Source organism: Nyctereutes procyonoides, unplaced genomic scaffold (assembly GCF_905146905.1).
Source record: "Nyctereutes procyonoides isolate TBG_1078 unplaced genomic scaffold, NYPRO_anot_genome, whole genome shotgun sequence".
NCBI lineage: Eukaryota > Metazoa > Chordata > Mammalia > Carnivora > Canidae > Nyctereutes > Nyctereutes procyonoides.
The window spans coordinates 7,738,450-7,752,989 of record NW_026575040.1 but is presented as its reverse complement, the minus strand read 5'-3'; the positions used below and the strand labels follow the sequence as shown (position 1 = coordinate 7,752,989).

Below are 14,540 nucleotides of genomic sequence, written 5' to 3'. Positions count from 1 at the left end.
CTGTGGGGTTCGAGGCTATAGGGCTGAGAATGAACATATGCGTCTATGCATTAATTACACAGCACATTGGTATAACCCTTGTGGAAAACATAGAACCTTCCTTGCATATTAGCCTTAGAAATGTCAACTTTTGGTTCAATCACCCCACTTTTAAGTATTTGTACTAAGAAACCCACAAAAAGTATCACAACAGAACATCTGCTGTAGCTAGAAGAGGGAAACAGTCCAAACGTCTGTCTAACTGACCGTGCGGTTAGAGCTTGGCGAGTCAGGAGAGCTGATGGACTACTACACAGCCATTGACGATACATGCTTTTGAACTCTTCAGAGGCATGACGATACATGCTTTTGAACTCTTACCATCATCACGATGAGTAAAAAAGCAACAGGTTTGTTTTATGCGTTCCTGAGGTCTTCGAGCACGTGTTCTTCCTTGAGAGTCTGAACAAGGAAACCGTGAAAGAGAATTCAAAATAAGGCCCCAAAGTTGGCCTAACAAAATTTTTTGTGACAGTTCTGGCATTAGAATAACTCTGTATCTTTCCATCTTTTGGGTTTTTATGCTGAGGATGAAGCTTTTGATGAAGACAGCTCACCACCGAGCCTTGCTTTGAGACCCAAAGCATCCAAACTCGGTGTCAGGTTACCTACCCTGAAAAGAAGCTATTTTATCAGATAACAATGCTAAGCGGGGCCCCCCCCTTGCTTCCCCGCCCCCATCAGCTAGCAGCTTATCTGGAATGCATCTTAGAAAGATCTTAGAAAGATCAATGGCCTGCTGGACTCAAAGAAGCCACCCCCAAAAAAAAGATTGTATAAAAAGATTTATTGAAATTTATCAATGACAAACAGACATAAAACTCAAAGTTTGGCTCTTCTGAGGGAGAGGAGAAAAACTGGTGCAGATGTTCTTTTATACAGATGAAACACGGGCTAGGAAATAACACGTCACTTCTAAAGCAATCCAGAAGAGGGACATGGGAGCAAACCTGTACATTCACTAGGAATTTGCAGTCATTTCAGATTTCCACTAGGTAAGAAAATACAATTTTGCGTTAGTTTTTCCGTGCTCGGGTGTATGAAAAAAAAAAAAAAAAAACAACCCAGCCGACATGCAGCAGCGTCTCCTGTGCTCAGGTTTGTAAAAATGGTCTGAGCACAGAAGTACGTGTGGAAGGATTCTCTTGTCATTTCGTAAAACAAAGCGTTCTAATATTTTACAGAACAAGATAGGACAGTTTGTTGTTGTGGTTGTTGTTTTTGATCTTTTAAAGAGGTTGAAGTTTGAGGGTTTGCTTCTTCTCTTTTAATTATCATTACCAAATCCATTTTATTCATTAACTCCTAAGCCTGCTGTTCTCAGCCCTCTGGCTCCAGCTCTAAGAGTGACATCAGAGTCTTCTCCGTAGAGCAAAGCCCACCACCATCTGTGAAGGAGGAAAGAAATGAGAGACGGGGAATGTCCCCCAACCAGCCAAAATACGCCTTGAGGTTGCTATTTACAAACCAGGGCGTTGGATGCCTTGAGCAGGCCCAAGAAATGCAGAAATCAAGGGAACCGGGGCCAGGTAAGATGTGGCTGGTGCTCAGCCCCTCCCAGGCTCTTGAGAAACCAAAGGGAGGCCAGCCGTGACCTTCCAACCAACTGCAGAGACTCAGGGAAATACCAGGAGATTGTAAGAGCCCTCTAAACCGTCCTCTTTGAGAGTAAGGAACAAATGCTCACTTGGTGTGTACTCAGCTATCGCATTTACAGGGACAAAACCAGACACAAAGAAAAAGTAGGGGGAAAAAATAAAGAGTGGCAGTAAAAATAGTATTTTATTCCACCCCCTCCCGCCCTCCCTCCCCCCACAACCCCCAGTACACTTTTCCCCTCTCGTTCCCACAGCAACGTTACAATCAGAAAAAATAAGTTTCGGGGGGCGGGATTTCAGGGGGGGTAATGGGTAAAAACAGTCAAATCACAATAGGAATTTTTCAAAATAGGGTTATTCCACTTAGTCATCGTCTTCTCCCTCATCTTCAGGTTCTCGTTTTCGCTTCTGACCCCTTTCTTCTTCTGGAAGAGCAAGGAAAAGGTGTTTAGGCTAAGGCGCTGATCCTGCCTCTAACTCACCCCACCTGCCCGGAACCCATGGGACCACGCATCTGGGAAGCTTTGCCAACCCTGGGAAATCTGTGAAGCCAGGGAGGCACAGGGGGTGGGCCTTGCACAGGTGCAGTCTGCCCCCAGTCGGGTCCCCGGGCCCTGGCCATCTACCGCCAACTGAGGACACCAGGCTGCTACCAGCGGAGAGTAAAAATGCCGCCATACCACCAACATCTTCTTCATCTTCCTCATCGTCTACTTCCCCGTCGTTATAACCCTCTTCATCCTCCTAGGAGAGAAGACCGACACCAGACATTAGGAGTGCCCCTCCCCGGCCCGGGGCATGCTGACAAAGCCCCTTCCCCAGACAGCTGGATCAAAAAGATGGGGGCCGCTCCACTTCCCAGAGCCCCGACAAGAACCTGCCACCGCGGGATGCCAAGCAGATGTTCTTTTGCATCAGGGATCCCTTTAAGAATCTGAGAAAGCCTCAAACCCCTTCTCCAGGAAATACCCACATCACACATAGGATCTGCAGGCAGTGTCTGGGGGCTGGCAGGTTCTAAACCAGGTTCAGATTTTTCGACCCAAAGTCCCTGTAACTCAGGCAAGCTTTCCCATCTGTGTGCTCTCTGGAGAAAACACTCCCCAAGCTGACTGTCTTGCAAAGCCAGCCAGCCTTTTTCCTTTGTCTTCCAAATGGTTTTGGCTTTAAGGGAGGATCCTGGTTTTAGCACATCCAGATTCTGTGGGCAAGTCCAACCTCACTCCACCCAGTCCGTCTCCACTTCGCACACTTGGATCACTTGGAGGGGAAGGTGAAGGCCTCCCCTAAAGACATCATTCCCAGGCTTGAGATCCCAGCAAGGTGCAAGAATTCACTCTCAACCCAGGACTCCTGCTTCATGCTGTTTCTGAAGTCCTGTGCTAGCTGAATCTCTGCATGTTAACACCGTTCCTAAAGCGTCAGGCAACCAACCCATTGTTTAAAAAGAACTTGGTGATAGACTTCTTTTTGTCAAGGGAAATATCCTTTTATAATGTTACCAAATAGTTTTTTCAGTCTGTTTGCTAAGACTTCTTCTTCTTCTTTTTTTTTTTTTTTTTTGGTCTGTGTATAAGCTCTCCTTCACTGGAAGCTGGAACTCTGCAGATGGTCAATGAGATTACAAAAAAAAAAAAAAAAAAAAAAAAAAAAAAAAAAAAAAAAGGGCAAAAAAACCCCACATACTGTGGCTCCTGTGACGGGAAGTGCAAGATGAAAAATCCATTAGCCAACATGACTTACTGCCCTGTCCTAGGAGGACCTATTTTTCTAACTCTTTATTTTTAAAATACTCGCAATATTCTTCAGAGTTGAGCCTAGTACCAGCCTGCACTTAGGGAGAAGGGAAACCCAGTAGCTGAACTAGGCAGGAACCAGGCCAATCCCACTGGATTTTTCTGTTCGTCTCGACCTGTTTCTCCCCAGCTTGGGGTGGGCCGGAGATCCTGCCCACGTGGGTCTGTGTGACAGGCAGCTGTCTGCACCCTTAAAGGATGGAGACAGGGAGTCAGGAAGGAAAAGCAGGTACCTTGTCCGTGCTGTTGTCATTTTAAGCCTTTCCAGGTCTGACTTTTGTAATTAGGAAGAGCTGATTAAGAATTCCAAACAAGTTATGGAAAATGACTCTGGTATAGAGAGACGCGGATCATCCAAACTCAAAACCCAACACACAGAGCCATGAACTTTGAAGGGTGTGAAAGCCTAAAATACTAAGTGATCAAACACTGTCCTCAATTGTAACTTGGGAATTACATTCTCAAGAATTCACCAAGTTGATCCCTATTGTTATAACCCAGATATAAAACAATACTTATTTTACAGACAAAGAAATAGGCTCAGAAAGGTTAAGTATTTGTCCAGGGACACACAGCTAGCAAGTGATAGAACTGGGATCCACCCCCTCATAGACATGCAGACCTTTTCAAGAAACTGGGAGCCAGTGAAGGTGTTAGGATAACAGTACTACTGCCATGTGTGCTAAGGACCCTTGTCACTCTGATCTGCAGCCAGCTGGGTCTTACCCAACCACCCATGAGTTCAAAGTAGTCTTCAGTTTTCCTTAGCAAACTCTAAGCGCTCAGTAAATATCTGAATTAACATAGGAATGCAAAAAGGCAGAAAATAGGGATGTGGATTCCCTAAGAACTTATTCTCTGGTAGAAACAAGGGCTAGGCTTATTACACGGCACACAAGTCCCGGGCTTATTACACGGCACACAAGTCCCGTGTGCCCTGCCTCCAGGATCCTCTCCCTCCTGCATGCTGCAAGTCTTGATTCCCTCCGGCAGTCCGATAAAAGGCCCTCAGACAGTCTCATTTCCCCACCCGGGGTTTCTGGGCTGCCAAAGATTGATCACTGACTGAGGCACAGAGTGGGACCGACTCATAGGCATTAAGTAAGGGGGACTCTGGGGAGATGGTGCCTCTTACCTCCTCTTCTCCGCTCACATCCTCCTCTTCTCCTTCTTCCTCCTCCTCTTCATCCTCCTCGTCTTCCACTACCTGAGCATCTTCATCATATTCTTCTTCTGTACACCAGAAATGGGGACAAGGGCACTGGTGGTAAGCTGGCCTCCCTCACAGCACAAACCCAGGCTCATGGGCCTGGCACAGGTCTTCTGTGGCGCCCCGGGACCCTCCCACAGCCACCCAGGCTCAAAGCCTGGATGCTCCAATGTGACTCAACACATCCTAAAGTAATCCAAAGATAAGTCCTCCTCCCGAGTTTTACAAAAACAAAAGATCCCATGTAGAGGCTGAGATCACAGAGACACTGCTGGATCAGAGGAAGAAGTTACAGGGCTTACAAAAGCCCAAGAGGTCGATTTCTTTGCAAACAGCATCTAGCCAGACTCCTTGCTTTAAAGGCAAAGATACGAGTCCTTGAGGGGAGAGGGTACTTGTTTCAAGGTCACACATCAAGTCAGCCACGGAGGTGGGCCTAGAAACCGGGTCTCAGGACTCAGGCCCTGGGGCCTGCTATACAAGATAGAATAAACTAAAGCAAACGGGTAGGTGACTATCTTGCAAAATACTCTGACCTGAGAAGGAAAAACAAGAAATCTGCTGCCTGAATGCATGGGCCAGATGTCTCCACTCCCACCGTTCCTGTGGCCATGAAGACCCGAGGGAAGCTGCACTGTGCTGGTGCACAGGAAGGGGACAGTGGGAGGTGGTCCTTCCCTTTCTTCCTTCCTTCCTTCCTTCCTCCCTGTAGGCCCTGCGGGCTCACCCTCACCCCCCTGTACTGCCAGGGTGCCCAGTGTACCTCCCGCAAGCCTCTTCCACCTCCGGGGGACCCCTGGGGCACACCCTGCAAGTCCCATGGTCCTGTGGCCTGCAGCCACCAGGGGGCTCCCGACCTGAGCTCCACTAGTGGAGACTCAGCTGAATGGGACCCTCAGGCCACACCCCACCTTCCTCCAGGTGCTCACCCCCCTTCCCCACAACAGAGAGACACTGTAGGATCTCATTCTGGGGGAGCCTCTGGAAAAAAGAGGAAAAACCTGATGGGAGGGTTCAGTTAGATGCTCTTTTAAGGAGTTACTGTGCAATCAGGGAGCCTCAGGGTGCTTCTCTGGGGGGTTTGAGCCCCCGTGAGAAAGATCAGGGACAGAGGTTTCCGAAGCAGCTGCGGAAAGAAGAGGCCACCTGGCCGCCCCCACCGCCCTCACCCCCACACCCACCATCCTCGTCCTCCTCGTCGTCATCCAGGCCCTCCACGTAGCCCTCGGCGTCGGAGTCGGGGGCCTCCTTGTCGTCCCGGTCGTAGCCATCGAGATACGTGAGCTGCGGGAGGAGCTTGAACACGTTTTCTCGGTAGTCGTTCAGGTTGGTTACCTCACAATTGAAAAGGTCTAAGCTCTTGAGGTTTTCTAACTTTTTCTGCAAGTGGAAAGACGAAGTCAACAGTGAGGGAGCAGACAACAGGCAGAGGAATCGGCTCTGCTCTGGCCCGTCCCTGGCTGGTAGGCCTCAGGTCCCTCATCTGGAAAACAGAGGATGGACTCTAGGGCCTACCTCTAAAGCCTCATCCAATGCCAACACATTTAGTCTGCAAGTAAGCTCTGGCCCTATCAGTGACTGGCTTCAAATTAACCTGGGCTCCTCTGGGGCTCCAGCCAGAAGCTCTGCTGCCGCCTCTGTGGCTAAGGAGCCAGAGGGGAACGAAGAAGGTGGCAAGAGCTAGCAAAGTCCTGGGGGTCTATCAGTAATGCCAGGGAGGGTGCTGGCCATGGACACAGCACACCAGGTGTTAACTCCGTTTATCCTCACAACCCTGCTAAGGCAGAAGGGATCACAGTTTGGCTGCTCTCAAGATCTCAGGAGTGAGAAGTCATGCTCAGCAGGTCAAGGGCAGGGAAGGTGTCTGGGCTTCGATCTGGGTGGGTGAGCCCAGCACCTTCCTGTCCTGGGGAGGTGAGCACAGCGCATCCATCACACTGGTCACCACGGAAGGAGAAGCTACAAAAGCACCTGTGGCCTGGGCAGCAGGGTGTGTGTGTACACTGTGTCTAGGTCTGACCTTTAATGGTAACCGAATCAGAATGATTTATATACACGTACACTTGGTCTCCATACCCGCCTCCCAAAATACACATATACTGAACTTCAAAGATTTTCTTATGAAATCATAAAATCAAGGCTTCCAGGTAGATCAAAATAGTTTTGCTTTGCCCTAGGAGGTCAGCGGAAGACCTGAAAAGAAGATCTACGGGAAATATATCTCATAGTTGACTCCAGGCCATAGAGGGGAGAAGTCTGAGCTTAAGAAAGCAGGGCCAACGTCTGGTTCTGCCGCCCTGCCCATCAATCTGCCTCTCCAGCGGTCAGAGAGGGCAAGGGGTGCTTCTTGGACGAGAACCTACAAACCCAAACTGAGGGATGCCCCAACCTCTCCTCTATAAACTTAAAAAACGGGAAATGTGGCAAACCTGGCAAAATATCCTTATGACCTTCCCCCAATCCTAAGGTGCGTGATCCTCTGGGAGGGTTCTTATATGTACGTTTACGGCAAATGTGCTTATTTCAGGTGACGGTATTTCTGTATTTCGAGAAAGCTATTAATCGATGACATAGCTCAAATCAAGGGAACACAATCCATCAGATCCCAGGTAATGCAGAAATTGCTGTTCTGACCATGCCTTGTTCCTTGCTGGTGAGACAATTCACAAAGTGTGGGGGTATGTGCAGCCATATGGAGATGAGGCCCTGGTCACCATCACTGCAAGGCCTGGAGACCAGGGGTCAGCCACTCTTCCTGTGTGCCCCTTACAGGAAGGCCGGCTATCCAAGAAGGAAAATAGGTGGCAAACTCCAGGGGCAGCTTCACTCCTGGATGGCTCCTCCCTCCCCAACAAGGGCCAAGGAATCAGGCTCTAAGAAATGACAGCTCATGTTTCTGAAGCTGAGCAGAAAGTGGAAGAAGAAAAGCACGCCACCAGAAGTTGAGGCAAGGGTCTGACCTGACCCCCCGTCCTTGCCCCCGACTGCCCACTCTGGCTGTGTGACCTTGCTCAAACCACTGAACGTCTCTAGGCTTCCACTTCTCTATGGACAAAGCAGAAACAGTAGCTCCAACTCGATCTCATGGCACGTAATGGGAGCCCAATAAAGTAAGATAAGTGGGAAAGAAAAAAAAAACCCATACTACAAACCTAAGAGTAATATTCCCTGATACCAGTCTCTCCCCCCTCCCATCCCATGCAGAGGGAAAGACCCAAGTGACTCACCAGTGGCTCTATTGTGCTGAGGTCTTTAATTTTGTTGCCACTTAAATTTAGATGCGTGAGGTTCGGACACTTTTCTGCCAATACTTCCAGGCCCCCTGAGATTCTGTTATCGCTTAGTTCAAGCTGAACGGGGCAGGGAGGGGGAAAGCAGAAAGAGCTCTTATAATGACGTCTGAGGGCCCAGCGCGCTGGCCCTGGGCAGACGGCGAGTCGGTGCTCGCCTGGCTTCACCTCCAGGGAAGCTCCCTCATCACAAAGTAACGACCCCCACCTCCCCACACACACAGACTCCTCCACCCATTTTACCTTCTTAAGTTTGTTTAACTTTGGTAAGTTTGCGACTGAGGTGAGGCCTACGTTGATTGTACTTAAGAACTCCAGTTCCTCAAATTCATCTGTGAGGCCTTCGATTTTGCCTTCAATCGACCGGCAGTTGTCCAGGACAAGCTCTTTCACCTGGAAAGGAAGGCCAATGTGAACGGAGGCGCGGACTGGGGGCTGAGGCTGGGGAGGGGGTCGTCCCCCTCGGGAGGACCAAGAGACAGGCCCAAAAAGCCGTCCGTCGGCGTACTAAAGGCAACATTTGCTCTGCCTCTTTGGGAGCATGGCACCACCAACTGAGGAGCGCGGCAGGGAGGGGACGGGCGGCGGCACACACTTGGGACAGGAGCCTCGGCCAGACTGCAGGTGACAAACTCCACAAGCCCTGCTGCTGTGGGCAAGGCCCCGCAGGCTCGTTCTGACCCCACTGCCCCACTCCTCCAAAACTGCCGTTAAAAAATAAGCCACCACGGTCCCCAGCTTCCCGCCAACACCAGCCACACCATCAGATCCCTCCAACCCCATGCCCATGTGGCCGCAGCCTGACCTGCTACCTTACTTCCCATCCTCGGGCCCCACCTTCCTTTCTGCCTCTACATGTCTGTAACTCTGCGTGCGGATGGGTCCCAAGACACCAGGACACCTGCTGTCACAGGCTCACCAGCCAGAGCCTACCCACCAGGTCTGGTGCTCATCACCATGGTCACCAGACTAGGGAGCCCCCCACTCTCCATTCTGTACACCAACCTTGTGCAATAGAACTTTCCACAACGATGGACACCTGCTGAGTCCGTGAAAGGAGCCACTGGCTAAGCGTGGCCACTGAGCATCTGCAACGCGGCTGGTGTGAATGAGGGACTGAGTTTTCATTTTCCTCGTTTTAAGCATAAATACTTACTACTTATAGTTACCATATTAAGGGGAGTTTCTCTAGACCCTGCTCTTCATAGGGTCCTGAGTTAGACGTGAAGGGAAAAAAATGAAACCCCACAAATGGAGGATGGCCCCATAGTGACACACTGAGGCCGTCAAAGTACAAAAGTTGGTCTTTGGAAGCACCTCTGTGACCCTGCCTGTCTCTTCTTTCAAACTGCCTGGAGGCAATTTTGCTGCTAGAGTTCTTAGATTCTCCTTGTTTCTCTTCTTACCCCCATTTGGGTTCAAATCCTGTATTTCCAAGACTGTAGAAAGACTGATAAAAAGCTACTTCTCCTTTGGTTGCTAAAAGGTCGGTGTGGCTGAAGGTGATCCAGGCTCCTGTACAGGGGGAGACAAGCCGAGGAGGGTAATCGAGTCTCGGGCCTGAATGACCCTGGAGAGTCAGCAAGGGAGGCCAGGGTGTCCTGCCCACCAGGCAGATGCCTCTGGTTACCCACTGCTGCTCCAGCAGTCTGGTTGCTCCCTGGCCACTCAGGGCTGGCAGGCACCATAAGTGTGACTCCTCCTGGCGGCACCAGGTGCTTGACACAACATCCCCACTTGCCCGCTTCCTGCAGCCCCCAAGAAGCATGCCTCAATGGTAGGCTGCCTCCCTGGGACTTCCACCCACAGGTTATTGTCACCGATGGGTCAGACAGTATGGCTAGTTCTTCTCTACAGCAGTCCCACATTCCCACATTGTCCAAAGGGTCATTCCAGACACTTGGAGACTTTTCTTCTCCTGGATAAGCACGGCGATTTGCCCAGAGCTTCCTGCTGGCTCTAGGACGACTGGCTCGCCAATCTCTGGTCCTTCCCCCTTCCTGAGCCTCTTGGGGCCAACAGGAAGCCTGGGGGAAACAGAGTCCACAGGGGGCCTGCTGTGCCCAGGGGGCAGGCCAGAGGAGTGCGGGGGCACATCTGGGCTGCAGAGCCCCACGGCTGCCCCGATTTCTTCCTCGCTGGTGGAGGGAGGTGGTGTGCTTAGCCCCGGGCAGCGGCAGCGCGCCAGAAGGGGCCAAGCCAGGCGCGGGAGCTCCTTCCCAGAGCTCACAGTTCCGGGCCGAGGCGCTGGCCGCCAAGGCCCGCCTTCCCCTTGGATCTGGGAAGGGAGAAGTTAAATCCTTTTCCACTCCCTCAGTCCCCAGGAGAGGCCAGATGTCCAGGTCAAGCCACCTTCTCAAGGTCACTGGCAAGAGTGCCTGGGAATAAATCCTGCGAGGCCTTCTGCCCCAGGGCAGGAAATCAGTGTAGAGCCAGGAAGCCAGGCCTTAGGGCAGCAGGGCAAATGGCAGGAGAGCTGCCATGGGGGGAGGGAGGACCACCTCCTCTGGTGGCTCCTAACACTGGAGCCCCAGGGCCCGTGGTCTTCAGAAGGCACCGGGAATTCTTGAAGCTCCACCAGAGAAAAGACAAATATGGGGGATTCCAGTCCAGCCTCAAAGATTTCAGACATGTGGTTTTTCTAGACGGGTCAAGGGCTTCTCCTCTTCCGGCCATCAGCCAAGGAAAAGAAGGTCTTTGAGATGGGGGAGGTGGTGCTGGGAGTCAGGGGAACTCCTCTTGGAAGTTGGCCTCTTTTCTAGAGAAGCACAATGCTGCCTGGGAATTCTACGGCCCGACCCAGGGGCCCAGTCTCAGCACCACCACCAACTGGGGGCCGTTCCTCTCGGGGACAATACACAAGCCACTACCACTAATGTATTTATTAATAGTAACGGGCGGATCTTTCCTGAGCCCTCACAGGCACCCTCGACATGCTTTGCCTGCACCAGCTTGCTTAATCCTCACTAGGGCTCCCCGGGGGTAGGGGGGTGCTTCCCACGTGACAGCCACCTCAGAACCACCAATCCTGAAGTCCCAGGAATGGAACAGGATGGTGCCTAGTGGACCCAGCTGGTCGGTGTTGGCTCCTGATAGCTTCTCAGACGTTCCCAAATGTAAGCCGCAGGCTCTCCCAGACCCAACACAACCCTACGAGCTCCCCTGACACCCCTCTTTCTCATGGTTCCACCAGCAGGGTGGGGGCCATCCCGGCGGTCCCTAGCCTGGTTACACTTCCTCCGTTAAACAAAACAAACTCAAGTCGGCCCTCCTTCAGAGGACACTGCTATTAGGGAGCAAGGATGTGGAGAGGGGCTGGGAGACCTCAGACCCTGCTCTTGCCAAGTAGGAAGAGGTCACGCCCCAGCCACTTGGGGGAGCCTGTGCTGTTTGGAGCGTCAGCAGGTGGCCCTCACAGGTCAGGTCTGTGGAGCCTTGGGGACCTCAACGGGGTTCTGCACTTCCTTCCTGCCAGGGGGTTTCACAGCAGTGTGTGGGGCAAGAGACCAAAGAGATAGGGGATGGGGGGGGTCGAGGTTTAGGCCTGGAGGCTGCTGATATCACCAGAAAGCCCAAACCATGCAGGGGATGCTTTGGGGAGGGACTGTCACTCTGGAGATGGCAGGCAGGCTGCCTACGAAGTGTCTGGAATGTACCAAATAGGAAAAAACAAAAATGCCAGCCCAACAGGCGGCCTGGAGTCGTTACATGTACCCTCTGGGTCCCCTGGCCTCTGGGGAGGGCCACCCGTTCCTAGAGTTCTGGACAGGCTCACATGTTTCCAAACCTCCAACCAGCCCAACGCTCCCCAAAGCCACTCTGAACTCCTGCTCCTATTCCAACCCACTTCCTCCTGTCTGTGTGGTGGCCGCCGCTCCAAGCCATTCCAAGCCATTCCAGGCAAAGAGCGTATCCCCTTTTACATTCAGGGTGTGTTCTGCTTAAAAAAGAAAAAAAAAAAATTAAGGTCCACGTCCCCGTGCCAAATCCTGGGTGTGAGCTAACTGCAAAGTTAAAATTAAACTGAAAATTTGTACTTTGGGTTTCGATTCTCTCCCAACTCCACTGGCCCTTTAAAAATATCTGAATGTGGTTACTCTCTCTCTAGCCCAACAACTAGCTTACTCCGCTGGTGTCAGAAGCTTTTCAAACACCCATGGATGGAACGACACAGGACTCTTTGCTTTCGCTCCTCAGGTGTCAGCCCTGCGAGGACTCTGCACGTTCATCCTCGGCCCCCACGAGAGGTTGGGGCTGGGGGTGGGCAGTGAAGCTTCCCAAGAAATCAGACTGTCCGGCTCCAGCATTTCCTGAAAAACTTGTCCCCAGAGCAAGGACACAGCAATCATTTCTCACCAATGGGAGCTGAAACGTCCGTGATAAACACAAACACATTATTCCTCTAAGGAACAACCCGTTGCTTGTTTCAAAACTGTGAAATCTTGTCTTCACAGCTCTCTCAAATTTGATCATTTCCTCTCTATTCTCTACACTGCAGTCCTGGTCACGGTCATCATCTAAGTCACTCCGAGTCTGTTTCTGCCTCCAAAGAGGGGTCTCTGTGACAGCGGGGACACTGGAAGACTGAAACAGGCCAAGGACCCGGCTGGCTGATGACCCTGACTCTGTCCCCGAGGTCTGAGGCTCTGCCTCTGTGGAAGGGGGAGGACGGTATCTGTTTAACCTACAAAGTGCAAACTCCAGCCTAAGAAACATTCCTCCTGGCTTCCAGCCGCTTGTGGGGGGAGGGTGCCCCGAGTTCCTAAACTGACCTAAGGAGGACCGGCCCTCCCCTCTCCACCCCTCCCCACATCTTACCCCTGCACCACAAATGGAGTTCAGGCCCCGCTCCCCGGGAAGCCTCCCCCACCCAGCTCTGAGCATCCCAGGGCACTGAGGGCAGCTGCCACATGAATCATTTAATCGTGTATTAAGCATCCGATCCTCCTAGAGGTCAGGGACTGTCCTTCCTCGTAATCAGCCTAGCGGGGAGCGGACACCGGAGCAACTGCTTAACAAATGTCCTGGTTATCGTGCCAGGCACACTACTAGGTGCCGGGCATACAGAGTGAGTCAAACCATCGTGAAACTTACAGTGTCACTGGCCCCACAGAGACTGAAGGAACCTGACCTCTTATAAACAATGTTTTGCAGGGTGTCGTGTGTCCCCAGGAGGCAGGCCAATTGCACACACTCCTCCTGCCCTGACCCAGTGCTTGGTACACTGACCTCTTGCCTAGGAGAAGCCCCTCCCTCCATAAAGGGTGTTCCTAGGACATGGTTCACCTGGGTAAATGCTGAGGGGACTCAGAGGTGGTGGTGAGCCACAGTTGGGGGTCCCTGCCAGCCAGAGGTGTGGTGATGGCGGGGAGGAGGCTGATGGCTGGTAAACAGCTACTGGAGCAGTGTGCCAGGTAGCAGGCTGGAGGGTGGGACGGAGTGCATTCTTCAAATGCCTCCTCCCCAGAGAGGACAGGCATGCTCAAGACAGGAGGGACCCAGAAAAACCCAGAAAGGGGATGAGCTGTATCAAAGCCAGGACTGGCTGTGTTAATTGGCAAGACTTTAGTTCAAAATGAACATGTAAGGCCCACTGCTCAAAAATCGTTAAGAATTCCAAAACAGCGACAGCGGTGCATGAAACCCGAGGGAGGGCCCTTCAAAGCCCACGGCCCTGTGTGACTGCATGGGTCACATGCCCACGGTCAGGGGGCCCTGATTTAAATGGGCAGCTTAGGCCTACAACAGAGCCCTCGGAAGGCCAGAAGCAGAGGGAAGCTCAAGTGAGAACAGCTCTTTATTTTTCCAGCACTTCCGGAGGCAACGTGGAGAGGTGGACAGAAGGAGGCTCTGGAGTCAGACAGACTTGGCTCAAGTCCACATTCTCCACTTGCTAGCTCATCTCACCTCCCCTGAGCTTCCGCTTCCTCCAGTGACAATAGTGCCCGTCACCTAGAGCTGGATTAAGTGGAATAATGCACTTAGAGCATCTCCAGCTTGGGAAGAGCCACTGGCCTTCTCCCTGATCCATAGCCACCTTTACCACCGTGTCCACAGCCGTGGCACAAGATGGGAGCAGAGGCAGGCCAGCAGGTCCGAGCCGCCAAAGCTGGCTCTCACGGAACGCACGAAGCCTCCCAACACTCTGGAGAGCGAAGATCGTGACACCCAAAATATACCCCTCCTGATTTCACATCTACACCTTGTTTTGTGTCTTCCCATCACCACCCCCCGACTACCCTCGAGCCTTGAGATTTTCTTTTCTTTCACCGAGCAAGAGTTCAATAAATATTCGTAGCTTCGGTTACAACCCTGTCAGTCCCTGACCAATTTAGCTTTCAGGTTCCAGTCTTACACAGAAGAGGAGACTCAAATCAAATTGACCCCGTGTTTTTTTGGCGCTCATGGGTTTTAAATAGGTCAGTTTTTAAATGGGCCATCCCCTGTTGCAGATCCCATTTCTAGCTAGAAGGCCAAACTGTTTGAGTCACCAAGGCTGAGGGGGAATGAGCTTCTTCCCCAAGGTGTTCAATAGGAGTGACAGATGCTAGTGATTTTGTTGTTTTGACCCTAAAAAATCTCTACGGTTGCTTAATAGTCTGTGGTG

At 51.7% G+C, this 14,540-nt stretch overlaps 1 protein-coding gene across 3 annotated transcripts in view; it reads right to left on the bottom strand.

Moving 5' to 3' along the window:
* Positions 1–807: 807 nt before the first annotated feature.
* The window catches only part of ANP32A (acidic nuclear phosphoprotein 32 family member A), a 38,346-nt gene continuing 24,613 nt past the window's right edge, over positions 808–14,540 (bottom strand). For 2 of the 3 annotated variants that reach the window (XM_055319952.1, XM_055319950.1), the window contains exons 2-7: positions 8,177–8,326; positions 7,871–7,993; positions 5,825–6,023; positions 4,569–4,666; positions 2,318–2,381; positions 808–2,062 (exon numbers count right to left, since the gene is read on the bottom strand). In XM_055319952.1, coding sequence (XP_055175927.1) covers positions 2,001–2,062; positions 2,318–2,381; positions 4,569–4,666; positions 5,825–6,023; positions 7,871–7,993; positions 8,177–8,326 — 696 coding nt within the window. In that variant the 3' untranslated portion in view covers positions 808–2,000. Of the gene's footprint in view, positions 2,063–2,317; positions 2,382–4,568; positions 4,667–5,824; positions 6,024–7,870; positions 7,994–8,176; positions 8,327–8,938; positions 12,709–14,540 lie in introns of those variants that run through there. The other variant, XM_055319951.1, reaches the window with a different exon arrangement.